Source organism: Gobius niger (genome assembly GCF_951799975.1).
Source record: "Gobius niger genome assembly, chromosome: 24".
Classification (NCBI taxonomy): Eukaryota; Metazoa; Chordata; class Actinopteri; order Gobiiformes; family Gobiidae; genus Gobius; species Gobius niger.
In genome coordinates this window covers 2,612,996-2,639,335 of record NC_136875.1, presented here as the reverse complement: position 1 = coordinate 2,639,335, position 26,340 = coordinate 2,612,996, and the positions used below count along the sequence as shown (strand labels likewise).

Here is a 26,340-nt window from a genome sequence, read left to right as displayed (position 1 = left end):
ACTGGACAAGTGAGCACCAACCACACTACTGTTATTATCACATACCTGCACTGGACAAGTGAGCCCCAAACACACTACAGTTATTACCACATACCTGCACTGGACAAGTGAGCCCCAAACACACTACAGTTATTACCACATACCTGCACTGGACAAGTGAGCCCCAAACACACTACAGTTATTATCACATACATGCACTGGACAAGTGAGCCCCAAACACACTACAGTTATTACCACATACCTGCACTGGACAAGTGAGCACCAACCACACTACTGTTATTATCACATACCTGCACTGGACAAGTGAGCACCAACCACACTACTGTTATTATCACATACCTGCACTGGACAAGTGAGCCCCAAACACACTACAGTTATTACCACATACCTGCACTGGACAAGTGAGCCCCAAACACACTACAGTTATTACCACATACCTGCACTGGACAAGTGAGCCCCAAACACACTACAGTTATTACCACATACCTGCACTGGACAAGTGAGCCCCAAACACACTACAGTTATTATCACATACCTGCACTGGACAAGTGAGCACCAAACACACTACTGTTATTACCACATACCTGCACTGGACAAGTGAGCCCCAAACACACTACAGTTATTACCACATACCTGCACTGGACAAGTGAGCCCCAAACACACTACAGTTATTACCACATACCTGCACTGGACAAGTGAGCACCAACCACACTACTGTTTTTATATCAAGGGAGGGGAGATGTGCATCTTCAAATAAAAATATAAAAAGTAAAGGATAGCCCATCAGTGTGTTTCATAAATACTTACATCGCTGTTTATTTGGCTACAACAAGTCAACGCTAACGTGTTTCGGCATAAGCCTTCCTTCCACAAACGGGGCTCATGGGTTATCAAATATTTACATAAAGTATAGTTGCCCTATCTTTAATTCTGACTGTTGACGTGCAGTTGCTGTGCAGTGATGTCTACCCCGTCTGTGCTGCAGGTACTGGGAGGCCGTGCTGGAGCTGCTGTGGCCGCGATTTGAACTCATTCTGGAGATGAACATCCACAGCATCAGGAGCACAGACCCACAGAGGCTGGGTGTCCTGGACACACGGCCACACTATGTACGCATCACACTGTCCACGCACATGCCCAAGATTATCATTCTGGGCTGTTTTTTACAAGAAATTCTCCCAAACTTTGGTAATAATAATACTTGGAGTGCATCCGTAGTATAAAGCACTTCCTTTGGACACTCAAAGACGCATCATATCAGGGGTGGGCCATTCATTTTTTTCATAAGGGGTCACATAAGAAGCTTGAATTGAGTCAGTGGGCCACACCAACAATCACTCAGACTGCTCAACTTTATCCTATTGTACTATGCTATGAATTGTGTATTTTGAATAGCCGATGCTGATATTTAGTAGGAGGACTAGTATTTTCTCTAAATATGTAGCCATATCAAACCAAGGATAAAAGCACATATAAAGCTGGAGTCGGGATTAAGACCAACTCTGGCAAAAAACATGTAAACCAGGCCAACTATATCTACAAATATTTTTGGGGGGCCAATTTCACCAGTTGTATCTTGACTTTTTCCGGTATCATAATACCTTTTAACAGTGCGGCCCTACATAGAGACAGCCTACCATTATTTTTTGCTACATTTATCCAACCACACCACAGAATACGCAGATTAACAACATTGATTTAGTCCCACTGTGAAACTCGGTAATGGGGAAATGATGATGGGGAAAATAAATTAGTGATGAATCTCCGTGGGACACAGTGATTGATCTGACCATTCAAACATCAATATCCGGTTATTTTCGGTTAGTGCTAGATCGTATGCTCCGGAGGGACGGTCTGCTGTGAGTTTGTATAGATCTATGAGTTGGTTTGTCTAAAAATACAAATAATCCTAATCCTAACCCTAATCCTTCAGGTTAACCCCTTAACTCCCACCTGAACCGAGCACATTTTCTCCAGTTTGGCTTTACTCCAGTCCAAAAGCTTCTGGAAAAAAGCTGTGAAAATAGCAATAAAACAATGATGGAAATGTGACAAAAAAGTGAGAAAACATTGACAAAAAAGGGACGAAAAATGTATGAAAAAGTGGCAAAAATGTCACAAGAAATTGACAAAAAATTGACGAAAAAATAACAAAAATGTGACAAAAAAATTACAAAAAAGTTACAAAAATTAGTTGAATACCCAACAAAAAAATGTTTGAAAAAAAATCTGATGACGTGAGGAAAAAGATCCTCTCGGTTCAGGCGGGACTTAAGAGGTTAACCATTTCCCTGGCCCTAACCATAATTTGTGTCATGATATCCCTCCGGAGCACACGATCTAGCACTAACCTTATTTGTAATATATGATAAGCAAACCAACTGAATCTGCAGTGAAGAGTTAAAGCCCATCACTACTTCCACTTGTACCAGTGTTTCCTTTTTGGGGTGCAGTAACATAGACTCCTGTGTGTTTAACAGATCACTCGACGTTACGCTGAGTTCTCGTCGGCCATTGTCAGCATCAACCAGACGTTTACAAACGAGAAGACCCACACTCTGCTGGGACAGCTGCAGGTGACACACACTTTATCAGGGTTGTACTGTTGCCTCATGACCTCATGCTTCACAGAAAGATAAAACCATTAAAAACACAACATTTTTTACAGCCTAGATGTTTTTGTTTCATAAGGTCCAGGAATTACAGAGATGCAGTATCAACCGTAGAAATAAAAAGGAGAAGCTGCTCTATGCTGCTCGCTGCTCTATTTATTTTCCCTATAGTCGTTTGCCACCAGTCATCTCCAATTATGAGCGATCCAGATGTTTTCAGCTGTTGTACACATCGACCACATTTAGCGGAGCCCAAAGCCTCGTTAGAAATCATTATGGATCCTACAGACCTTTGGAGATTTCACTTTAGATACAAATTAGCGTCTAAAAGTGTCCGAGCTAAATGCTAAATGCTAAATGCTAAATCACATTCACGTTTCTGCTTTATGTGGTTCGGAATCACTAATACTCATCCAGTGGTTACTTTATGACATGTACATTATAAAGAAATGACAGGAAAGTATATAAATACCGTGAAGCATGTCATACTTGGCCGTACTGCAACAGACCGCCTTCACCTTACATATGTCGCTAGTGGTTGTTAGCGGTTGTTAGCGGTCGTTAGCGGTCGTTAGCAGTCGTTAGCGGTCGTTAGCGGTCGTTAGCGTTACTATGGGGTTCGAAGCCCACAGGCAGGAGCAAAGACTCCTGTGCAGTTTTGGACCATTTTAATCAAAGGACAGTCACTACGAGTGTTTATAGTTTATAGTGTTTTTTTGTTTGTTACAATCAGATTGGGTTAATATTTGTTTGACAAAACTGGTGGTATTTTTACTGATCATTAGTGATGGGTAGATGAGGCCTCGTGAAGCGTTTCGGCACATCCCCCAAACTGTATTGATACTGTGCTGGTACAGTGTCGCTGTGTTGCTCTATATTGACACCTGGTGGATCTTATACATCATTGCATGCAACTTAGTTGAGACTCACAAAACACACTGATTCAATGTTACTGTATTTCCTATGGTATTATATTACATGTTATGTGAAAATTAAAGTGAAAGTAGTGAATGTGATTGACCAATTTAAATGTCTTTTTATTTTATTTTTTTATTTAAAAAAAAAAAACATGTGTGTTTTGGCATTCGGTGTTTTGCGTCTTGTTGACACTATTACCCCAGCGTTGGAGAATACAGCTCACAGGGTACAGATGAAGCTGGGGTATAGGCGCAGATTTATGTTTTTCCCAGTGGGTGCCCACAAAATAAAAAAATAAAAAAGCAAAGACCGGGATTCGAACTGACAGCATGATTGTGTAGAGCCTGGCCATTAACCCGGCGCTCTATCCACGGAGCTAAACCAGCGAAACTAAACTACATTGCCCTGAACTGGTCATGGAGTCAGCTGTTGAATTGACAGTGATTCATCCCATTGACACTTGCAGAGTCGGTACCTTTTAAACACAGTTTGGTGCGTCGGTGACGAGCGACACAGCAGCAGTATCGGTCACGTGGCTTTTTCTTAAAGTGACACGCGCGTCGATACGGGGCTTCGCTCTATGAGCTTGACACATGCGCCGGTGCGTCTGTGTTGCTGGACCCATCACTACTGATCATCGAAAGTAGCCCATGAGGAGATATCCAGGCATGTCCTAGTGGGACAAGGCCTCGTGGAAGACCCAGGACACGTTGGTGGGACTATGTCTCCGAGCTGGCCTGGTGTCGCCTCAGGGTCCCCCCAGAACAGCTGGAGGAGGTGTGTGTGGACCGGGAAGTTTGGGCGTCTCTGCTGAGACTGCTGCCCCCGCGACCCGGCCCCGGATAAAGCAGAAGAATATGGATGGATGGAGATGGGAATAATTATCATAAAACATTGACTGACCATTTACTACATGGATATAAAGTGCTGTTTGTATCCTGATTTCTTATTATGTCAGTGCCCTCTGCTGGATACGTGTGGAATTCTTTCCTTTTTTTTAAATATAATTTAAGCTGCCCCCTAGTGGCTGGAGTGAGTCAACTGGTTATTTCTTTAAAGATTCATAACTCCGCACAGGAATGGGCTAGAGACTTACTTTTTTTTTTGACATGCTCAGGAATTCATGCTCCTCAAAGGACCACATTAAATCATCTCATGTTAGTCTGATTCAACATCATAAAATCAAAGTTTTAAAATGTGTCTAGAAAATTGTAAAAATATCAAACTGGGATTAAAAGCAATCCTTAATCCTTATGATCAGACTTGTATTTGTTGTTATGATGGGTTTGGTCAGAAAAATGCCAAGTCATTATACCAGTTCCATTACATCACATAATAATGTACACCAGACCAAGATGGCGACAATGAAACATAGCCACTATGGACATTTCTCCTTTTTATTTCTATGGTGTCAACCATATACCAAACCAAAGACATATCACTATTGTCACGGTTACCGTAGTTACCAACATGGAAGTCTCAGTAGGCTGCAGAGAATGTTGCGATGTCTCGTGAATGCGACCTATTGGGTTTCCAAAGCATTAGTATTGATTGAATATTTATTTGTTCTGGTCTATACCTGTGTGTTTCAGGTGGAGGTGGAGAACTTTGTGCTCAAAATGGCAGCAGAGTTTCCTTCGAGACGAGACCAGCTCATTTTCCTCATCAACAACTACGACATGCTGCTCAGTGTGCTCATGGTACTATTACTACAGCTACATACATGTACTACTACTAATGCTGCTATTAATATTACCCTATTCTTACTGGGACTGCTACAAGTAATACCTCTTACACTACTGTTCCTACCACTACTACTTAACATCATACTATAATACTATAACTACTGCTGCAAAAGCGCAATGATGATCCACGAACCACCTGTGTTTGTCCAGGAGAGGGCAGCAGACGACAGCAAAGAGGTGGAGGGCTTTCAGCAGCTGCTTTTGGCCAGAACTCAGGTGAGCACTAAGGCATCATGGGAAGTGTAGTTCTCTTGATCATAGATGAACAACATCCGGGTACCTTTGCTGAGCCATGCTCTCCATTAAAAATGACATTGGTGTGTATGTGGGAACAGGGCTCATTTCTCTCTGAGGATAAAATATTCCAAACCAGCGTCAGAACCACAGGAAAACGGCCGTTGTTGATTACGGCGCGTCAACTCACTGTGAACTGGAAGATGTTTATTTTTGTGTTAAATGATATGAGCGAGTTTAGCATTGCTCCTCTAAGTCAGGGCTCATTATTGAGGAAACAGCTCCCCCTGGTGGCCGTGTATTTTGCCCTTTGTGATGTCTTTAATGGGTAAATATTCAGATTTATTAAACGCGCTTAGGACTAATTCATGGTTCTCTGGGTTTTAAAACAAACATTAAAGCAGTACTAAGTAACTCTTCCCCCTAGAGGCCATAAGCGCAACTGCAGGTGTCGTAGCAAGTTACGATTTTTTAACTTATTAATCGTCTTGGAGAGTAAATACTACGCTGACAGGAAAGGCGAAGGGCGAGAGGGTTACTGTGCATCCAATTATACAATGGAAATATTTTTTTTCACTCAAACTTGGCTGTAAATACTGTTTAAAGTGACGTTAGCCCGCAGTTAGCTTTGCCCGTTAGCATGTTAGCTTCTTCTTCGTGATTCCATTAGTGTGTATTGGTGGCTCCGGACCGGTGGCAGTCAAGTTGCAAACATGGTTTTCTGGTCAGAGACACCAGGGGGAGATGAAAGACCCTCCAATCATCCCATAAACACTTGTATCACCCCCACAGGGACTACGGAAAGGATTTATTAAGGTAAACACGTTACTTAGTACTGCTTTAACATTAGCAATAGCAGCTAATAGCAGCTAGTAGATTAGCTGCTGGATGAACCAATTGCCCAAAAGCTTCAAAACTACATCGTAGCCTCTAGGATTTTAATTTAATGACAGTATGAAAGGGACAGACTAGAAGCTGAAGCTGTAATGACATTATAAAAGTCACAAACAAATGTCACTGATAACTCATGATTCAGCTGCTCGGGTTAAAAACGTTAAAGCACACATGACAGGTTTTAATGCTTTTGAAAATATGACTTATTTAGAATGATAACATCAATTGCAAGTTCATCAGTTGCGTAATTACCATTTTATTTCAGTGAAGCAGCAATTGACTCTGTGCTTGCCCAAGAAGTGACTTCCTGTTTCGATCCAGCACGCCAAAATAAAAGCACTCAGCTTTTCTCATTGAGTAGTTCAGCAGGTACTTGCTACATTACAAGAATATAATTAAATACACACATTTTAAGTGTTTTGTTTGTTAATGTTTAGGCAGAAAGAAAGTTGAACTAATGAACTGCTAAACTGATGAATAAGATGTTGCTTTTATTTTGGTGCGCTGGATCAAAACAGGAAGTCACTTCTTGGATGGCGTTGTTATGATTTAAAGTTATCCACAGAGTCAATTTCAATAAAGAAATGTTGGGCAGAAAAGTTTTTATTTGAATTTCTAAGCTGCTGACAGGAAGTGACATAGATAGAGGTAACATTTATTTCCCGTTGACTCAACATGGACGGCAGGGGCGTAGCACCAAATTCTAGGCCCTGGGTTCTAACTATCTTGGGGGACCCCCCCATATGAAATTCACATTTCATATTCTGTGTTCTTATTTCAAGTCAATGTTTGACTTGAAATTGCATCTGATTTGGCTTCAGTTACACAAATTCAATAACCTTTAATCCTGTAGTGACATAGATATTTAGATTAGGGTGGAATATTCTACTTTCATTGGGCCAATTGAAATGGTTTTAGGTGGTTTTAGGTAGAGCAAAAGGATTATTAGCAGATCACATTAAACAGGAGGACTGAACCAGGGACATGGGATATTTGTGCTGAGAAAACTTTAAAATAGGCTTTAAAATGCTACTTTACAAAATAATATGATACTATATCATGTCTCTGTGCCCACAGGCCTGAACACAAAACTCAAGGGTCAGTCTGATTTAGTCTCACCATATTTGAAGCCTTTACCTTTAAGTGTATTGTCAGTAAATTGTTGTTGTATAAAGTTACGCTGGAATAGACTAAATGGCACGAGCTCCACCTTTCACTAGAACCAGGTTGACCAAAGCTGCGCATTTATAATGCGTGAATCCAAATGCGCGCGGCTAATTAGCATCATTAATTTGTTGAAAACGGCGTGCGCGACCTGTGGCTTTTGTCACTGTATTGGCCTGATGGCTCAATTATAATAAACATGAGGAAAGAGAAACTTTAGAGGTTAAAACGAGGAGAGAAGGAGCTCTGTCTCTGACTCAGAGCAGGCAGAGGCAGGACTCACCTCACCTCATGTTTAAGTGTCATTTATGACAGAACGTTTCCTCTAAGGCCCGCTAGAACAGGCTAGTGTTAAATAAAAGCACATTAGAGCGAGGCAAGACTAATATCTGTCTTTCCTCATAGCTCTGTGTCATTACATCACTGAGTCCACCTTATCAAAGTCACTGCTGAGTTGAAGCTGGTGCTGAACACCGGCGTGTGGGCTGAACCATTTGGCACATTTTCAAAGGGGTGTCAGGGCCCTGAGATATTATCAATCATTTTTGTTTGTGCAAACCCTTGTATTTCAGCCCGGTTATGTTCAGTTCTTATATTATCAATTATGAGGAAACTTAGAAAGTACAATACAAAACGCTTTATGCAGTATTTTTGAGGGCTCCTACCCTGCTCTGGGCCCTGGGTACTCAGTACCCTTTACCCCCCCAGTCCGACGCCCCTGATGGTCGGCAACGGCAACAGTTTAAAATTGTGCCTTCATGTGTGTCATTTCTTGTCGGTGTCCAATAAGGAAGTGAAACAATGAAAATCCCAGTCAGGCGGGTCCATGTTGACCACGATGCTTCACGAGGGTCACAGTGATGACGATCTCTGCTGTGTTCTCCTGTTCTGGCAGGAGTTCATCGAGGAGATCTTGTCGGCTCCGTTTGGGGGGATGATTGCATTTGTCAAAGAGGCTGAAGCTCTGATGGAGAAAGGACAGCTCGACCGACTCAAGAACGACGAGGGTGAGGCGTGTTTCCACAAACCACAAGCCGCACTGTTCAAAAACATGAGGAAGAAAGCCACTCAGACACAGGGAGAACATGCAAACCCCACACAGGAGCCCTCTGCTGAACACTGATAAACTGACCGCGCTGCGTTGTTGCTCCACAGCCCGGATCACCCAGCTGGTACGGGGCTTCTCCTCCTCCTGGAAGCAGTCTGTGGAGGCCATGAGTCAAGAGGTCATGAGGTCGTTCACCAACTTCAAGAACGGCACCAGCATCATCCAGGTCAGTTTACCCACTCCACTGACAGACATTTCTCTTTTCCACTTCTACTCCACGCTGCTTTTCCTCCCGCAAATATTCCTCCAGTTCTGGCTCATTTACAGGGGTGTTCATGTCCCCACTTAGGCATCCCTTCCGTGTTACACTCTACATCCACCGAGCAAGTGAGGAACTGGACCCTCGGTTTAGTTTTTATTCCTTTTATGACTAGATCCTGGAAGACAGTATATACATTTTGATCAAAATCGTGAGGAAAACGGATGAAAATGCAACAAAAATGTGACAATCACTTTTCTAGGTCTTAGCCTTCAAATGAGGCGTTACACTGTTGCTCTCCAGTCGAGAGGGTTTTAGATTTGGGTAAAGCCGAATCGGGAAAAAATGCACTTTGTTAAGGTTTTTTTTAAAGAAATTACCAGAATGCTCACTCCAGCCACTAGGGGGCAGCTAAAATTAAAATAAAAGGAATGAATTCCACAGGTGTCCAGCAGAGGGCACTGACAAAATGAGAAATCAGGATACAAACAACACATTGCAGCCACGTGGGAAATGGACAGTCTGCCCCGGGGTAGCTGTGTTACTACCACGGAGTGCAGAGTGAATGAATATTGACGACAATGTAGGAGAGACTTGCGACACAGGCTTGTAAAGTGTGAGCCGTTTTTATGAGGCTATAGTCCTGTCAGGCTCAGTATTATTCATTTATTGAAAAAACGATTCCTCAATAGTATTTTCCCAATCAAAACATTTTTTTATTTTGGAGCTTTTGTTTATGGACCCTGGTGATGCACTCCTGATATATTTTGGACCCAGTGAAATCTACTTGGAGACCCTGCTGTAGAGCATCGCTTCATTTCCAACTAACTGGGTTTGAAGGAAGCTCTGAGGTGCTTTCAGCGCCATGGTTGAAGTTAACGAGGATAAAAAGTTGAATAACCTAAATAATGATGCACACACATGTGCGTCTTTGGCTTGACATGGCTAAATATATACAGAAAATTGTAGTCCTACAAAATAATGGTAGGCATCAGCTATTCACAATACACAAAGCTGAGCAGAATAAGTTTGAGTTATTGTTGGTGCGGCTCCGACTCAGTTCAGGCATTACAGTTCATTAATTGCCCACCCCTGGTCTAAAGCTTGTCGTGTTGGATCCGTAATGCAGTCCCTCCAGGATTCCGTAAAGTTGCGATCACAACTAGTAATTCAGCATCACTTTAGGAGTCACAGCTCTGTTGAACCGGAGCAAAAGCTCAGTGTCCATGTGTGAAATAAACAGACATACGTCCTTTGGTCTGGTGTCCTCGGATTCTCATTCATGGCTCTGTTTCATCAGATTTGTGTGGAGTCAGAGGTGCCTGTTAGCTCCACCCACTTTCTGTAGCTGTGGAGGAGACAAGAGGGGAGGGGGCACACATAACGGGAAGTCTTTTCTCATTCCCCAGAGTCTCTTTGGTTAGAACTGATGTAAAATGCAAAGAAAAGTTTGATTTGTATGTAAAAAATATATTGTTTTAAGGGAAAAATGGCCCGCGAAATCAGGCATTTTATCCCGCAACAATCACAAAACATCCCAGCGAAATCCTGGAGGGACTGGTAAACAAGCTTCTGTCTGTCGAACAGTGCGTCATCGTCTTGCCGTCCCTCCCTGTTCTGTGATTGATCCCCAAATCCATGCGAAGATTTTGGCCTTGGTTTCCAGGCTGCTGCACAGTACAAAAAAAATAACTAAATAAAACTTTCCAGTCTTGGGCTTTAACAAGATTTTGTCTGAGCCTGATTTATTGAGTGTCTCATTAAGAGGTTTTAAACACTTATTTAACAGATGATTCAAAAACTGAACAAGATCCAAAAGTGGGCCTAGTGTGAAGGAGTGTGTGCGATGTTTGGTTCTGTGCAGGGCGCCCTGACGCAGCTGATCCAGTACTACCACGGCTTCCACAAGGTCCTGTCCCAGCCCACCTTCAGAGCCCTGACGGTTCGCTCCGAGCTCATCAACCTGCATCACCTCATGGTGGAGGTCAAGAAGCACAAGCCCAATTTCTGAGCAGGCCTCGCAAGGCGGGGGAGAAGGTGAAGACTGAGAAGAGGACCAAAACCATCCGAAATAAGTCTCTGACTGGAACGGAACAGAAACATGCTGAAGCGTGTCTCGAGGGTTAAGGGCGTAGCACTACAGACTGACCTAAAGCAAGTCCAAGCCCGGCCCGCGTCATGTGCAAGTCACTTTATGACCAAATTGAGAATTCTGTTTTATTGTTTGCAAACACAACTTGTCCACAGAAGTAAAAACACACTCCTGTCTAAGTAATTGCTTTATCTATTTCCCTCACATCAGTTCTGACCTGAGCTGTAATGCAACGCTCCGTGGGACTGACGTTTGGGGAAGAGCAGATTTCCATTTTAATGTGTTTTCTGTGTTTGTGTATTTATCACATTTGTTCATTGATCATCATTCATGGGTCTCGATATGAAGAAGAAACATGTTTTTGCTGTTGAATAAAAAGATTGAACTCTCAAATGTGTCTTGGAGCATGCTAGAAAGCAAAACTATCAGAATGTTGATGCCAAGTTATTAAAGGTGCACTAAGTGTGTATTTGACCTTTCTCTGACCCAGTGGCTGCATGGGTGCTTAGCTTAGCACTTTTACTTTACATCTCGTGGGTTCTATGATGCATCAGGATCAATTATATTTCATGTTTTTTGAGATTTCTTGTAGGTTATTGGAATGGAATGTATATGTAACCATGGATATGGTTCAATCAGCAGTGAAAATCTAAAAGCGAAGGATCCTGGAGTGTCCTACGGGCCATGGGGATGGTACGTAGAGGCGCTATGCTAACCACCAGGGCTGTGACAATGTTTTTGTGATATATCACTATATTAATGACGGATGTCATGCATGTTAATGAGGTAGCAGTGCAATAGAGGCCAATAATGATCAAGGATGTCGTCAGACCAGCAGAGGGCAGTTCCCACCCCTTCTAACCACCCAAGCATCCGCTCGGTCACTCTTGAAGGGTGCGCCGGCCACCCTGCAGAGGAAACTCCTTCATTGTATCTGCAATCTCATCCTTTCGGTCATTACCCAGATCTCATGACCATAGGGTCTGTAGGAACCCATAATGTAATACATTTGACCAATTTCAAAATGTAATAAGCCAATAACGTAATAACGGCTAATATGGTAATAACAATGGTAGGCCGATAGCGTAATAACGATTGACCGATAAGCTAATAAGTTATTAGGCCATGAGGAAATCCTTTGATAATGTAATAACTGCAGCCAATAATGTTATATCTAACATTAATCAAGTTACTTGATGTATAATGTGGCTACTTTTCCATGTCTTCTTGTGGGTTTGTGCAATATGCCAACACAAAGACACACACTTTTTATTCTTTAAAAACATTTAATTATAACATCATGCAAGAATGGAGAACAAATGGCTATATACAATAGCAATTTTTCCATGTGAGAGCACATTTACAACAGTGTTATTGAGTGGTTAGGCTGAACAAATTTAAACACACCTCAAGCAACCTGAGCAATAATTGTTGAAATGCAAAGTAAAAACTACATTTGCAAACAGCAGAGATGAGACCCTGAGGCTCCCGAGCAGGACACCCTCCGACCCCTGGCTGCGCCGAGAAAGGACCCTGACCCGTCTAGGTGAAGGGTCAGGCAAAGAGCGGGTCAGAAGCCCCTTATGAGAGACCAACAGGCCCGGTAAGAACCATGAGACCGTCCTTCTGTGGACCCACCACCTGCAGGGGGCGCCACAGGGGCTGGTGCAATGTGATTTAGGCAGCTCCAACAGCTGCCCCCACCACCTGGAAACGCACGGACGGACGGACGGACCGATGGAAAGGAAAATAAAATTGACAATATGCCCCATGTGCTGTGGCCGTTAACGGTGGATAAAAACACAATAGGTTTTTAAATCGACTGCTGCACCAAATACATGTGGTCATGTCTCCAATTTGAAGTAATTGCTTATTTTCTGCAAAATCCTCTAAAGATAGCCCGGGCAGCCGAATACACACTTATTCCATCCTACTCTTTACACACACACAAAGCAGAAGTGGACGGCTGACCAGACAACTGTAATGAGCTTTAAAAACAGGAAATGACCCAAGTGCTCAACATGAGATAATGATCAAAACAAACAAACAAACAGTTCAAGCTGCTCTCACATGACTCTAGCCTGAAATCTCAGTTACTGCTCAATCACCTCCAGGCCTTAACATCGCATTTAATGTTTTTTGACTGAATTCAAGATACATTATAAAGGCAACAACAACAAAACGAGCTTTACAGGGGCAATTTCACTGCTGTTTTTGGCAACTAAAAAAAGAATTGAAATGAAGCAAAGTCCCGAGTTGTTGGGGCCATCCAAACCCCCCACTGTTGAAAAGGATTTGTCCGTCATCAAGAGCGCGTTTACATGCGCTCCAGTATTCAGGCTAATGATGGATTTTGAGCCTGGTTTTGTCTATGTCCATAACGCAGTCTCCTGACGTCAGTGTCCTGGATGAGCCAAACTTCAAGATTATTGTTAGAAACCAGGATATTCACTGGGCCAAATCTTGTAAAAAGTGCGTAGAACGTTGCAGTAAACTTTACAAAACGACCACATATTCTGCTCTACAGTTTTAATGGTTTCCTGCCGTTGCTCATGTAAACACACAACACGAGTATCCTGGGCGGACTGGCCATATGTCCATTCTGGAAGAGCACAGAAGGGCCACTGGCTCTAGGGCCCCCCATCTGGCCCCTCAATTGTCTCCTTAAAGTGATAGTCTGGAAGTGTAAATTTTATAAAATGTGCAAAATTGATCGCTCTTGCATTTTGAAGTAAAGTAAATAATAATATACAAACTACTTTTTGTAAAGTCTCTCCTTCCCGAATCTCAGCAGCGAATCCGAGTCCAGTATCCTCCCGCGTCGACCAATGAGACGAGCTTTTCCTGTGAGCCAGTCTTCAGGTCCAATCAGGAGGGAGGGGGAGGAGCTTGATTTTGCAAATTAAGAAGGGCTTTCTGGTCCAAGAAGGGAGGAGTTTACCTTCAAATGTACTCAATCTCTCCTCACTCTGCAAGCTTACAGACTATCACTTTAACCGCTTACCCCACGCCTTAAAGTGATAGTCTGTAAGTTTGCAAAGAGGAGAGAGAGAGAGAGAGAGAGAGAGAGAGAGAGAAATTTAAAAGTAAATTCCTCCCTTCTTGGACTAGAAAGCTCTTCTTAGTTTGCAAAATGAGGAGAGCAGGAACAGGATTTACAAAAGTAAACGATCAAGCCCCTCCCCCTCCCTCCTGATTGGGGGGAGGGGGAGGGGGGAAGCAATGCTGGAGGAGGAGGAACAGTCCATGGAATGTGCCCAACAAACTGTAAACAGAGCAGTGCATTGTGGGTGTGCAGGTGACGGAGAGTCATGTGACCGCACCACAGACGCGCTGTGTCACTGTCGCTGCCATCTTTGATCATCTGAGCTAAACTCTGTGTGTGAGACTTCACTGGACCACCAAGAGCCCAAACAACTCACTTTTTAGGAGTTTTGGGATTTTTTTATTTTTCCTATAAAATTTGTTGAACTCAAAGTCGTTACCTGAGTTATTGAGATTCCCCAAATAAGGCAACATTTTAATTTTACCGATAACTTTTACCGAAAGCCTGAAAAATTGTTAAATCTAATGTCAATAAAAAAAAATGTAAACCAGTATTCATAATTCACATTTTAAGTTAAAGGGACTATACAGAGTTTAAAAATGTTAAAATTAAGTATTTTCACTCAGAAAGTTGTTACTTCGGGTCCGAATTGCCGTCATGCACGAGCTTAATATAGAAGGTGCAGTTACACGTATGACCTGAGGTGGCAGTAGTGAGTATAAAAATGACCAACTTGCCTCTAGTCCCTTTAAATTATATTTTATTTTGTTCTCTGCATTCGACTCATCCTCAATGCCGCCGGCGCTCGGTGAGGTCGGGCCAGGCTAATTGGTCAGAAACACCTGGCTGGAGACCTGGCTGGCCTGGCCTATTGTGCATGTTTTTAGTGACAGATGAAACCATAGGAAATCTACGCAGACACGGAGCAAACTCCACACAGAAAGGCGCGAGTATTTTTTATAGAAATAAAAAGGAGAAACGGCGCCCAAGGTGAACAGTTAGCAAGTCGGCTATTAGTCTGGGAGACTTTTCAGGCTCCGTTAGCCTGCTCGTTAGCAATCAAATATCACAAATTATGAATGATCCAGATGTTTTCAGCTGTTGTCAACCCATCGACCATCGACCATCGAAGCCTATGTGGTCGGCTTGTGAGAAATGAATGAATGAATGTACAGACCTTACTGAAGATTTTACTGAAGATACAAATTAGCATATAAAAACGTCCTCTGAGCAGGGTTGCCAATTGGGCGGTTTTTAAAGCCATTCCGCGGGTGAAAAAAACTGTCCGCGGTTTTTTGCCTTGCTGTAATCAATGTTGACTTGATCAAAATAACTATTTCGAAGGCAAATCCAAGGCTCTGTAAGCTGCTTTTTCAATAAGGGGGGGGGGGGAAATAGGGGCGGTTTCTCATCATCGTAGGAGCACATGGGCTCTGTTAACTAGTAAACAATATTGAAAATTCCAGCCGCGCCTTATGTCCGCGGGTTTTGGGCGGGTTTGGCTGCCCAGACCTGGCAACCCTGCCTCTGAGCTAAATGCTAACTGAAAAAAGTGTTTGCACATGCCTCCCTATTCGTTTGTATGGTCGCCGGGCTTCCCTATTCATTTGTAAGGAGGATGGAAGGTTCAATTTAAATCTGCTGTTCGCTAACAAATGTGCACTTTTGTAGAGGAGCAGGCTCAAATAGCTTAAGGCATTTCAGTAATGTCTACGGTTTAAACAGATTGAAACTGAGGTGGAAGGCAGTTGAGAATAACATGCTGGTAACTGTGGTAACTATAAAAAAGCTGTTGTTTTTGACTTGGTTTATTGTTAATATCTCTGTTGTTCCTTCCTTTTTCCCTCAAAGTTCAAAATCTTCTCTGTCTGCACAAATGACTAGTTAAATTATGTTCTCATAAAGATGTCCTAAAGTATATTTTTACAAATTGTCTTCCTCCCATAAAGTTCCACCTGACTATGACATTATCATGTTCTGGAACCTTCTGGAACGTGAACGCAACCGATTGTAAAACGTTCTCGAATGTGATGATGTCATAATCACTAATGGAGGGCAGAGGCCAATATTTGACTGTTGACATGTATTATATCGATCTAAAATACTAATATTATTCTCAACCTTGTATGCACAACTTTAATGCTAAAAAAAATAGTTATTAATTTTTTTTTTTTTTCATAAAAGTACATCTTCTCCTATAAATCCTACAGTATAAATCGCAGTGACTCAGCGCTTTCCCTCCGACCCCGGCGCGCGTGAGTCACTCTCACCTGACTGTGGCGGGAAATCCCCTGCGCTCGAGGCCCGCCTCTGATTGGCTCTCACCCCGGAAGCGCTGGGCAGCGCTTCCAATGGGAGGGTGCAGTGCATGTAAACATAAGCGGCTGTTTTTGCGCTGCGTCACACACACACTTCTGCTCCGACTGCTGTCACAGACTTCAGCCAGACTTCAGCCACTGTTCTCCGCAGACCAGTCCGAAAGAGGCCGCTCCTGTCCGGGCACTGCTCCACGGTAAGTGCGGCTATCTATCTTGCAAGATCGTTGTTGTTTGAGTTTGTAACGCGCTATGTGGTGTAGTTGTAGTAGGGACTATTCCTGCTTGTCCCTGTCCCTCCTTTATGTAAACACAAAATATACGAACAGAACATTACATGCGACCTATTTTCCCCATTTTCTTTAAACGCATGTGTTTTGGGGCCTAATATCTACAAAGATTTACCCTCCCAAGTCCTCGCTCGAGTCCGTGTCCCACCAAATTCCACGGCTTATCCCTTTTATTTGTGTATTTTTTTAAACTATTAGTTACAAGTTGGGACTTATTCCTTCCTTTCGACCTTGCCGTCATGTTTTAGTCCGATTGAACCCTGTGTTTGACCCGGTTTGAGTCTCCCGTCCTGGTAATAACGAGTGCGTAGTTAATGTTTATAAAGTGCGCTCTTGACTTCCGGGTTTGGTTGTTGCCCTTTTATAACTTACAAAAAAACAAAACAGCGACTGAATCTTCACTCTTATAAAAGCAGCACAGTTTTCAATATCAAGAGTTCTACGACAAGTAACTTTACGGATAGATGACGTCACATTGCGTCGGCTTTAACAACAGTCGTGTTGTTATAGGGAGGTTTTGTCGATTTAGTCATGAGTTCTCGGTCTGTTACTCAGCACTAACGCTTGTTTATTTACCCCCCGTCTCTCCCGCAGTCCCTGCCACAAACATGTCGGTCACCGTGAAGGCCTACCTCCTGGGCAAAGAAGACTCGGTGAAGGAGATCCGCCGCTTCGCCGTGGACCACGACGTCAGCGCCAACTTCGAGTACCTGAGCCGCAAAGTCACCGCGGCCTTCAGCCACCTGCAGAACCTGCCGTTCACCCTCTTCTACAAAGGTACGGACGGGGCTGAAGCCTTCGGAAAAAGGCCTTTATCCGACAGCAGAGCTCGAACAGGGTCTGGTCTGATAACGGGATGAAAACCGGGAGTGAAACTGAACGGAAACAGGACGAAACTAAGTCTAAATCATGTCTAATGTACGACTAAACCAGGATGGAAGTTTAGCACACCCTTCAGCTGCCTGCAGAACCGGTCCCACGCCCTTGTCTTTATGGGGATGGTCTGGGCTATGATTAGAACCAGGCGACCAGCTCAGAGTTTGCCGAGTCACCCTAGAACAGTGGTTCTCAACCTTTTGGAGCCACGACCCCCATTTTAACAGTAAAAGGGATTCGTGACCCCCCGCTCAGGTCACACCGTGAGAAATAGAAATAGTAATAACCTCTTAAGTCCCGCCTGAACCGAGAGGATTTTTTTCCTCACGACATCACTTTTTTTTACATACTTCTTTTGTTGGGCATTCAACTCATTTTTGTATCTTTTTGTCTTTTTTACGTCCATTTTTTTTAATCACATTTTTGTCATTATTTGGTCATTTTTTTGTCAAATTTTTATCACATTTTTGTCACATTTTTGTCAAATTTTTATCACATTTTTGTCACATTTTTGTCAAATTTTTGTCAAATTTTTGTCATTTTTTGGTCAAATTTTTATCACATTTTTTGTCACATTTTGTCATTTTTTTGTCACATTTTTTTCATTTTTTTGTCACATTTTGTCACATTTTTGTCACATTTTTGTCACATTTTATCACATTTTTGTCACATTTGTCATTTTTTTTGTCACATTTTGTCACATTTTATCACATTTTTTGTCACATTTTGTCAAATTTTTGTCATTTTTTTGTCAATTTTTGTCAATTTCTTGTGACATTTTTGCCACTTTTTCATCAATTTTCCGTCACATTTCCATCATTGTTTTTGACTCAGTTTTGTTGCTTTTTTCCAGAAGCTTTTGGATTGGGATAAAGCCAAACTGGAGAAAATGTGCTCAGTTCAGGTGGGAGTTAAGGGGTTAAAACTACAACAAAATATCAGATTATTTGCTAATGAAAATATGGCTATTTTATCTAAATGATCTGGTGACCCCCCAAATTTGTCTCGCGACCCCCAGGTTGAGAACCACTGCCCTAGAAAACACATTTTCTGTGGTGACTCGGCTTCAGCTCGAGTTCCAACCGTCTGCTGCATCCGACTCTTTATTAAATCAGTGTTTCTTAGCATGAACAATGTTCTCTGAGCAGAACTCGACGGCTTAAACACGGACACACCCAGGTCTCCGACGCCCAACTCTGTCAACATGGGGTCGAGGAGCAGCCGGCCAGAAAAACCTGCTTTAGTCTGGGTTCAGTCCTCTTTCAGGCCGGCTTCACGCTTGACTTGAAGTGAATACTGGTTTATGTCCTCGGACGATCCACCGCCGGTGCATCAATCAATCAGCTTTATTTATGAAACGCGAGTACAGATGAACCCGGTGAGGAAACCCAAGACCGTTAAACCATTTAAACACCATTAATAAATCGATCGTGAAACATCAGAGCCAACGCTGTGATATTAAACCCTCAAATGGTCATTACAGTAGTCGAGCATCAGCGTCTCGGGGTGGACTTTGGTTATGTTCTTTAGATCAGTGGTTCTCAACCTTTTGGAGCCGCGACCCCCCATAATAACAGTCAAAGGGGTTCGTGACCCCCTGTCCGGGTCAGCCCCTGAGAAATAGGAACATTAGCCTTCATCAGGTGGAGGGTCGATTTTCTTTATTGTAAAAAGACCAAGGGCCGGACCCCAAAGAAAAGCACCATTTTCTACAAATGCCAGCCTTCTCTGTACATGGTTATGGCCGTACTGTTAAACAACACCAGTCTGGTATCGGGAAAAAAAAGTTTAGGTTCTACTGATCTAAAGCAGGCACGGAGAAAAAAAAAAAAAGAAGACACTTTGTTGTTTCAGCTCAAATCAAATGATTTGTTTTTCCTGTCATAATTTTTCCATTTCTTTTTTCCCATTTCACCCAATCTTTTTTTCTTTCTTATTTTTATCAAGTTTTCCTAATTGTTTTTTCGTCTTACTAATTTTCCCAAATCGATTCCCTATTTTTGACGTCTGATTTGTGTAACATCATCTTCAAAATCATTAAAAAAATGAGGGCCAGAGCTTCTATGCTGGAGGGCCGGATTTAGCCCTCGGGCCTGATGTTGCCGACCCCTGGCCTACTGAATTCTTAAAAAACAAAGAAAAAAAAACAAATGGATAAAATGAAATTCATCAAATTGTGAACAAATAACGGCACTGCTACAATAAAATATATTATATGCTAATAAAAATATGTATATTTTATCTCCATGATCTGGCGACCCCCAAATTTGTCTCGTCGGAGTTTCTCTCTCTGGGCCTCAGGAGATACAGCTTGAGTTTGCTCCTGGTTAAGTGCATCCTCCTGTGTTTCATCAGCGTACCTTCACAGTTCCCATTGATGAAATGGTGAAACACTGCCCCCTGTTGTCAGTCCTGGCTCAGTCCTGTCCTGTGTGTTTCAGATGAGGACGGGGACATGGTGGCGTTCTCCTCTGATGATGAGCTGGTGATGGGTCTGGCCTGCATCAAAGACAATGCCTTCAGGCTCTACATCAAAGGTAACGCATTCAGCAGCTGGAGATAATACACTCTGATGGTTTGGTTGTGTCCATTTCAAAATCAAAGGCTTTGGTTTGATCTTTTCAAATATAATGTCAGTATCAATGTTTGGTTGTTCACTTTTGGAAAATCAACATATGCTTCTGTTCATCAGGCGAAAGTATTACATAATCTTACAATACAATACAATACAATACAATACAATACTGAATACTGTAATACATTCAAAATGTTCTACAGCCAAATCTAACCCACAGCCTGTGATTAACAAAACACTTTTATTTAGATCAATTAAACATATATGTATTTTACATTGTGGTCTATGTTTGTATTTGACCTATTAATTCTATGACATGTATTAAAGTTATGGAAATAAACTTGGTCCAAATGTAGAGCTACCTTTACCATGTATACAGTAGCTTCTTTATGCCTAGACTTTATAACTACGGAGTAGAGTAAAGAGAAGTATCGATAGTATCAGTAGTATCCATCCTAGAAATAAATAAGTCATCCAAGAGCTATTCTGTCTAGTGGGTCCTACAGGCCAAAACTCCTTGATGCAGTAACAGCTGTAGTAGTACCAGTAGTAGTACCAGTAGGAGTGCAGTAGTAGTACCAGTAGGAGTACAGGAGCAGGAGCAGTTGCAGTCGTCTTTAACCGTGTCGTCCTGTGATCTCCAGAGAAGAAAGAGCATCGTCGTGACTTTCCTGCTCATGCCTTCCCTCCATTTGGGTTCCCACCGTTTCACCATGCCCCGCCCCCTGGACCCCACGGCCCTGGACCCCACGGCCCTGGACCCCACGGCCCTGGACCCCACGGCCCTGGACCCCACGGCCCAGGCCCGTTCGGACCGCAGTGCCCCCCGATGGTGCACCCCGGGGTGACCTGCGATGGCTGTGAGGGGCCCGTGTCGGGGACGCGCTTCAAGTGCTCCGTCTGCCCCAACTACGACTTGTGCTCCGGCTGCCAGGCCAAAGGACTGCACACCGAGCACGCCCTGCTGCCCATCTGGCACCCCATCCAGGTACCACGAGGCCCGGAGGAGGCGGAGGACGTGTGGCCACAGGAAATGACCTCATCTTTGTCTCTCAGCAGTGGTTCCCTCGAGGCAAGTGGATGAAGTGGATGAGACACTGCATGCAGAACCGTGGAGCCCAGGGCCCGAACCAGGCCCCGAATCAGGCCCCAAACCAGGCCCAGTGCGGAACAGCCCCAGGAGCCTCTACCCCCGAGGAGCCAGGGCCCTCTGCAGGTGAGGCTCTCAGCTCTCCTCCAGCCCTGGTTTAGCCCTGGTTTAGCTCGGCTTTAGCCCTGGTTTAGCTCGGCTTTAGCCCTGGTTTAGCCCTGGTTTAGCTCGGCTTTAGCCCTGGTTTAGCTCGGCTTTAGCCCTGGTTTAGCTCGGCTTTAGCCCTGGTTTAGCTCGGCTTTAGCCCTGGTTTAGCTCGGCTTTAGCCCTGGTTTAGCCCTGGTTTAGCTCGGCTTTAGCCCTGGTTTAGCTCGGCTTTAGCCCTGGTTTAGCTCGGCTTTAGCCCTGGTTTAGCCCTGGTTTAGCTCGGCTTTAGCCCTGGTTTAGCTCGGCTTTAGCCCTGGTTTAGCTCGGCTTTAGCCCTGGTTTAGCTCGGCTTTAGCCCTGGTTTAGCTCGGCTTTAGCCCTGGTTTAGCTCGGCTTTAGCCCTGGTTTAGCCCTGGTTTAGCTCGGCTTTAGCCCTGGTTTAGCTCGGCTTTAGCCCTGGTTTAGCTCGGCTTTAGCCCTGGTTTAGCTCGGCTTTAGCCCTGGTTTAGCCCTGGTTTAGCTCGGCTTTAGCCCTGGTTTAGCTCGGCTTTAGCCCTGGTTTAGCTCGGCTTTAGCCCTGGTTTAGCTCGGCTTTAGCCCTGGTTTAGCCCTGGTTTAGCTCGGCTTTAGCCCTGGTTTAGCTCGGCTTTAGCCCTGGTTTAGCTCGGCTTTAGCCCTGGTTTAGCCCTGGTTTAGCTCGGCTTTAGCCCTGGTTTAGCTCGGCTTTAGCCCTGGTTTAGCTCGGCTTTAGCCCTGGTTTAGCCCTGGTTTAGCTCGGCTTTAGCCCTGGTTTAGCTCGGCTTTAGCCCTGGTTTAGCTCGGCTTTAGCCCTGGTTTAGCCCTGGTTTAGCTCGGCTTTAGCCCTGGTTTAGCTCGGCTTTAGCCCTGGTTTAGCTCGGCTTTAGCCCTGGTTTAGCCCTGGTTTAGCTCGGCTTTAGCCCTGGTTTAGCTCGGCTTTAGCCCTGGTTTAGCTCGGCTTTAGCCCTGGTTTAGCTCGGCTTTAGCCCTGGTTTAGCCCTGGTTTAGCTCGGCTTTAGCCCTGGTTTAGCTCGGCTTTAGCCCTGGTTTAGCTCGGCTTTAGCCCTGGTTTAGCCCTGGTTTAGCCCTGGTTTAGCTCGGCTTTAGCCCTGGTTTAGCTCGGCTTTAGCCCTGGTTTAGCTCGGCTTTAGCCCTGGTTTAGCCCTGGTTTAGCTCGGCTTTAGCCCTGGTTTAGCTCGGCTTTAGCCCTGGTTTAGCTCGGCTTTAGCCCTGGTTTAGCTCGGCTTTAGCCCTGGTTTAGCTCGGCTTTAGCCCTGGTTTAGCTCGGCTTTAGCCCTGGTTTAGCCCTGGTTTAGCTCGGCTTTAGCCCTGGTTTAGCCCTGGTTTAGCTCGGCTTTAGCCCTGGTTTAGCTCGGCTTTAGCCCTGGTTTAGCTCGGCTTTAGCCCTGGTTTAGCTCGGCTTTAGCCCTGGTTTAGCTCGGCTTTAGCCCTGGTTTAGCCCTGGTTTAGCTCGGCTTTAGCCCTGGTTTAGCTCGGCTTTAGCCCTGGTTTAGCTCGGCTTTAGCCCTGGTTTAGCTCGGCTTTAGCCCTGGTTTAGCCCTGGTTTAGCTCGGCTTTAGCCCTGGTTTAGCTCGGCTTTAGCCCTGGTTTAGCTCGGCTTTAGCCCTGGTTTAGCCCTGGTTTAGCTCGGCTTTAGCCCTGGTTTAGCTCGGCTTTAGCCCTGGTTTAGCTCGGCTTTAGCCCTGGTTTAGCCCTGGTTTAGCTCGGCTTTAGCCCTGGTTTAGCTCGGCTTTAGCCCTGGTTTAGCTCGGCTTTAGCCCTGGTTTAGCCCTGGTTTAGCTCGGCTTTAGCCCTGGTTTAGCTCGGCTTTAGCCCTGGTTTAGCTCGGCTTTAGCCCTGGTTTAGCCCTGGTTTAGCTCGGCTTTAGCCCTGGTTTAGCTCGGCTTTAGCCCTGGTTTAGCTCGGCTTTAGCCCTGGTTTAGCTCGGCTTTAGCCCTGGTTTAGCCCTGGTTTAGCTCGGCTTTAGCCCTGGTTTAGCTCGGCTTTAGCCCTGGTTTAGCTCGGCTTTAGCCCTGGTTTAGCCCTGGTTTAGCTCGGCTTTAGCCCTGGTTTAGCTCGGCTTTAGCCCTGGTTTAGCTCGGCTTTAGCCCTGGTTTAGCCCTGGTTTAGCTCGGCTTTAGCCCTGGTTTAGCTCGGCTTTAGCCCTGGTTTAGCTCGGCTTTAGCCCTGGTTTAGCCCTGGTTTAGCTCGGCTTTAGCCCTGGTTTAGCTCGGCTTTAGCCCTGGTTTAGCTCGGCTTTAGCCCTGGTTTAGCCCTGGTTTAGCTCGGCTTTAGCCCTGGTTTAGCTCGGCTTTAGCCCTGGTTTAGCTCGGCTTTAGCCCTGGTTTAGCTCGGCTTTAGCCCTGGTTTAGCCCTGGTTTAGCTCGGCTTTAGCCCTGGTTTAGCTCGGCTTTAGCCCTGGTTTAGCTCGGCTTTAGCCCTGGTTTAGCCCTGGTTTAGCTCGGCTTTAGCCCTGGTTTAGCTCGGCTTTAGCCCTGGTTTAGCTCGGCTTTAGCCCTGGTTTAGCCCTGGTTTAGCTCGGCTTTAGCCCTGGTTTAGCTCGGCTTTAGCCCTGGTTTCTAATCTGTCCCTGTCCCTGCTCTAGGGGCCCAGGCTAACGTGGACTTCCTGAAGAACATCGGAGAGGGAGTGGCAGCCATGTTGAGTCCTCTTGGTGAGTAGTTTTTTGTGAATGAGTGGGAACTCCCGCAGGACGTGTCATGGTTTCACCTGCGTTGTCTGTTTCTCCTGAAGGCATTGACGTGGACATTGATGTGGAACACGAAGGACAGCGCACCAAAGTGGCTCCAGCCAATCAGAGTGCAGACGCAGATATGGAGGATGGAGAGGGCGGGGCTGCTGCAGGAGAGGGCGGGGCTACTGCTGCTGGAGAGGGCGGAGCTAAAGAGACCCCATCAGCTGTGAGTCTTCAGTAGCCGTGGATAGAGATGAACCAATCCTATACTGTTATCGGATATCGGAGCCGATTGTAGAAAAAAAATCGGGTATCAGCTAAAATATCCGATCCTGACCCGATACTGATAATATATTTAAGTGAATATGAGCATGCTATTTCAAAGCTAAGAACCTGGAGAATTTGATTGTTTAGTCACTTTTAAAGTATTATTGATTGCCACAAAATGCTGCGGTTAGCAAACGCGTGCTAGTGCTAGCGGGCACTAATCAAAGCTGAGCCAACTATGATGGAAATACCTAAAGTGGCCCAATAACATAAAATGGCCCACTGCTGGAGGGTGTTTGTATATTAGTTCATGAAATGTTGTTAAAGAATAAGTGACATAAGCTGCTTGAAATGCACAAGTTGTAATGATCAGATCACTTTATGTGAGTTGATTATATTAATATAATGTAGCCTGACCCGAGGATAGTGTCAAAAATCCAGTGATCCTTGTTTTAAACCTGCCTTAAATATTTGTAATTAGTTTATTAATAAATCATAGTAATAATTGATCTGTAACATCAAGACTGTATTGATCTCTATTGAGAGATCAATACAGTCTTGATCAGACGACCATCCACTTTTTCACTCAGAGCAGCCACTTTTAAGAAAGTCTCTTGGTATTAGTCGATACTCAAACCCCCGGTAATGGTATCGGTATCGGTATCAAAAAAGCTGAATCGTGCATCTCTAGCCGTCGACAAAGTGTTCTGGTTTTAGTTGCTTTAGAGCTGTGGTTCTCAGTAGCCTTTCCAGAAAACATTTCTTTTATTATTAAAGTATAGAAAAGTAAACAATCATTACCTGAGTCTGTTACAATTACTGTTTTAATCATCCTTTCAGCTGTTTTGGTTTATTACACAAAGTTTTGGACAGACTTACTTTATAAGTTAAGTTAAGTCCAAGTTAGATTTTGGTCGCAGCTTGTGACCGTGGGTCCCATCGACATTTTAGTTGAGAACCACTGCTTTGGAGCTCCCGGTTTAGTCCTGTCTTAGTCCTGTCTTAGTCCTGACTTAGTCCTGTCTTAGTCCTGTCTTAGTCCTGTCTTAGTCCTGTCTTAGTCCTGTCTTAGTCCCGTCTTAGTCCTGTCTTAGTCCTGTCTTAGTCCCGTCTTAGTCCCGTCTTAGTCCTGTCTTAGTCCCGTCTCAGTCCTGTTAAAGACCTGGTTTGTGGTCCTCAGACGGGCTCCGATGAGGAGTGGACTGACCTCAGCTGTAAGGAGGTGGATCCATCCACTGGAGAACTGCAGGCTCCGAACCCTCAGGACTTGGACCAAGTCATGGAGGACAGTCCCAGTCCTAAACCCAGGGCCACCCAAAACCAGGCCCCCAAACCTGGGCCCGCGACAGGAGCCGGTGGGCTGAGAGAGGCTGCGCTGTACCCCCATCTCCCTGAAGGTAATGGAGACGACACCCGCACAGCCACAGCCCTGGCCTTTCCAAAGGCGCACGTCTTAGCTTCTGGTGTTGTTGCAGAGGCTGATCCCCGCCTGGTGGAGGCGCTGTCCCACATGTTGTCCATGGGATTCACAGACGAAGGAGGGTGGCTGACCCGGCTGCTCCAGGCCAAAGGAGGCGACATCGGAGCTGCGCTGGATGCCATCCAGTACCACGCCAACAACAAACAGCGCTGACACTAAAGGAGCTGCTGCCTCGCACCAGATGCCCTCCCATACTGTTTTAAATTCCAAACCTGATCTTTTAGCTAAGTTTTATCTGGGGCCATTAACCTGCTGCTTCTTGTTTCTTTACCATGAAAAACACATTTGAATCAGCATTTATGTCATGTTCATGTCTTTGAAATCAGTTCTGTCCATCTTTAACTGTGGCAATAAACTGCAAACCAAACCACTGGTGTTCAGTCTGTTTTTAATCCTCTCCAGGCGTGGAAGTAAAGAGTGGGAACCTAGAGTAGACTCTTCACTAAGTCAGGGTTTCAACAGGGTATTATAAGTCATTGAATGAAAGTGTGCTGAAATGAAGGCATTAAATATATCATTAAAAAACAATAAATTGGTGCCACGACTGGTCTAAACCTCCTCCCGCTGCAGCTCTG

General features: G+C 44.5%; 2 protein-coding genes across 3 annotated transcripts in view; both read left to right on the top strand.

The window, feature by feature from the left end:
• The window catches only part of vps52 (VPS52 subunit of GARP complex), a 29,890-nt gene extending 18,999 nt beyond the window's left edge, over nt 1-10,891 (top strand). The window contains exons 14-20 of the mRNA XM_079582244.1: nt 986-1,109; nt 2,481-2,576; nt 5,123-5,230; nt 5,426-5,491; nt 8,463-8,574; nt 8,723-8,841; nt 10,739-10,891. Coding sequence (XP_079438370.1) covers nt 986-1,109; nt 2,481-2,576; nt 5,123-5,230; nt 5,426-5,491; nt 8,463-8,574; nt 8,723-8,841; nt 10,739-10,885 — 772 coding nt within the window. The 3' untranslated portion in view covers nt 10,886-10,891. The remainder of the gene's footprint in view (nt 1-985; nt 1,110-2,480; nt 2,577-5,122; nt 5,231-5,425; nt 5,492-8,462; nt 8,575-8,722; nt 8,842-10,738) is intronic.
• Nucleotides 10,892-16,362: 5,471 nt separating this feature from the next.
• sqstm1 (sequestosome 1) lies at nt 16,363-26,123 on the top strand. 2 transcript variants are annotated; one of them, XM_079582507.1, is made up of 9 exons: nt 16,363-16,524; nt 17,212-17,394; nt 19,935-20,030; nt 20,713-21,056; nt 21,128-21,284; nt 23,929-23,997; nt 24,078-24,244; nt 25,466-25,682; nt 25,761-26,123. In XM_079582507.1, the coding sequence occupies exons 2-9, from the start codon at nt 17,226-17,228 to the stop codon at nt 25,916-25,918; spliced, it is 1,377 nt and encodes a 458-aa protein (XP_079438633.1). In that variant the 5' UTR covers nt 16,363-16,524; nt 17,212-17,225; the 3' UTR covers nt 25,919-26,123. The 2 variants fall into 2 exon arrangements, with proteins under 2 accessions (XP_079438633.1, XP_079438632.1); XM_079582506.1 differs by having other exon boundaries at nt 16,364-16,524; nt 21,125-21,284; nt 25,761-26,121.
• Nucleotides 26,124-26,340: the final 217 nt, after the last annotated feature.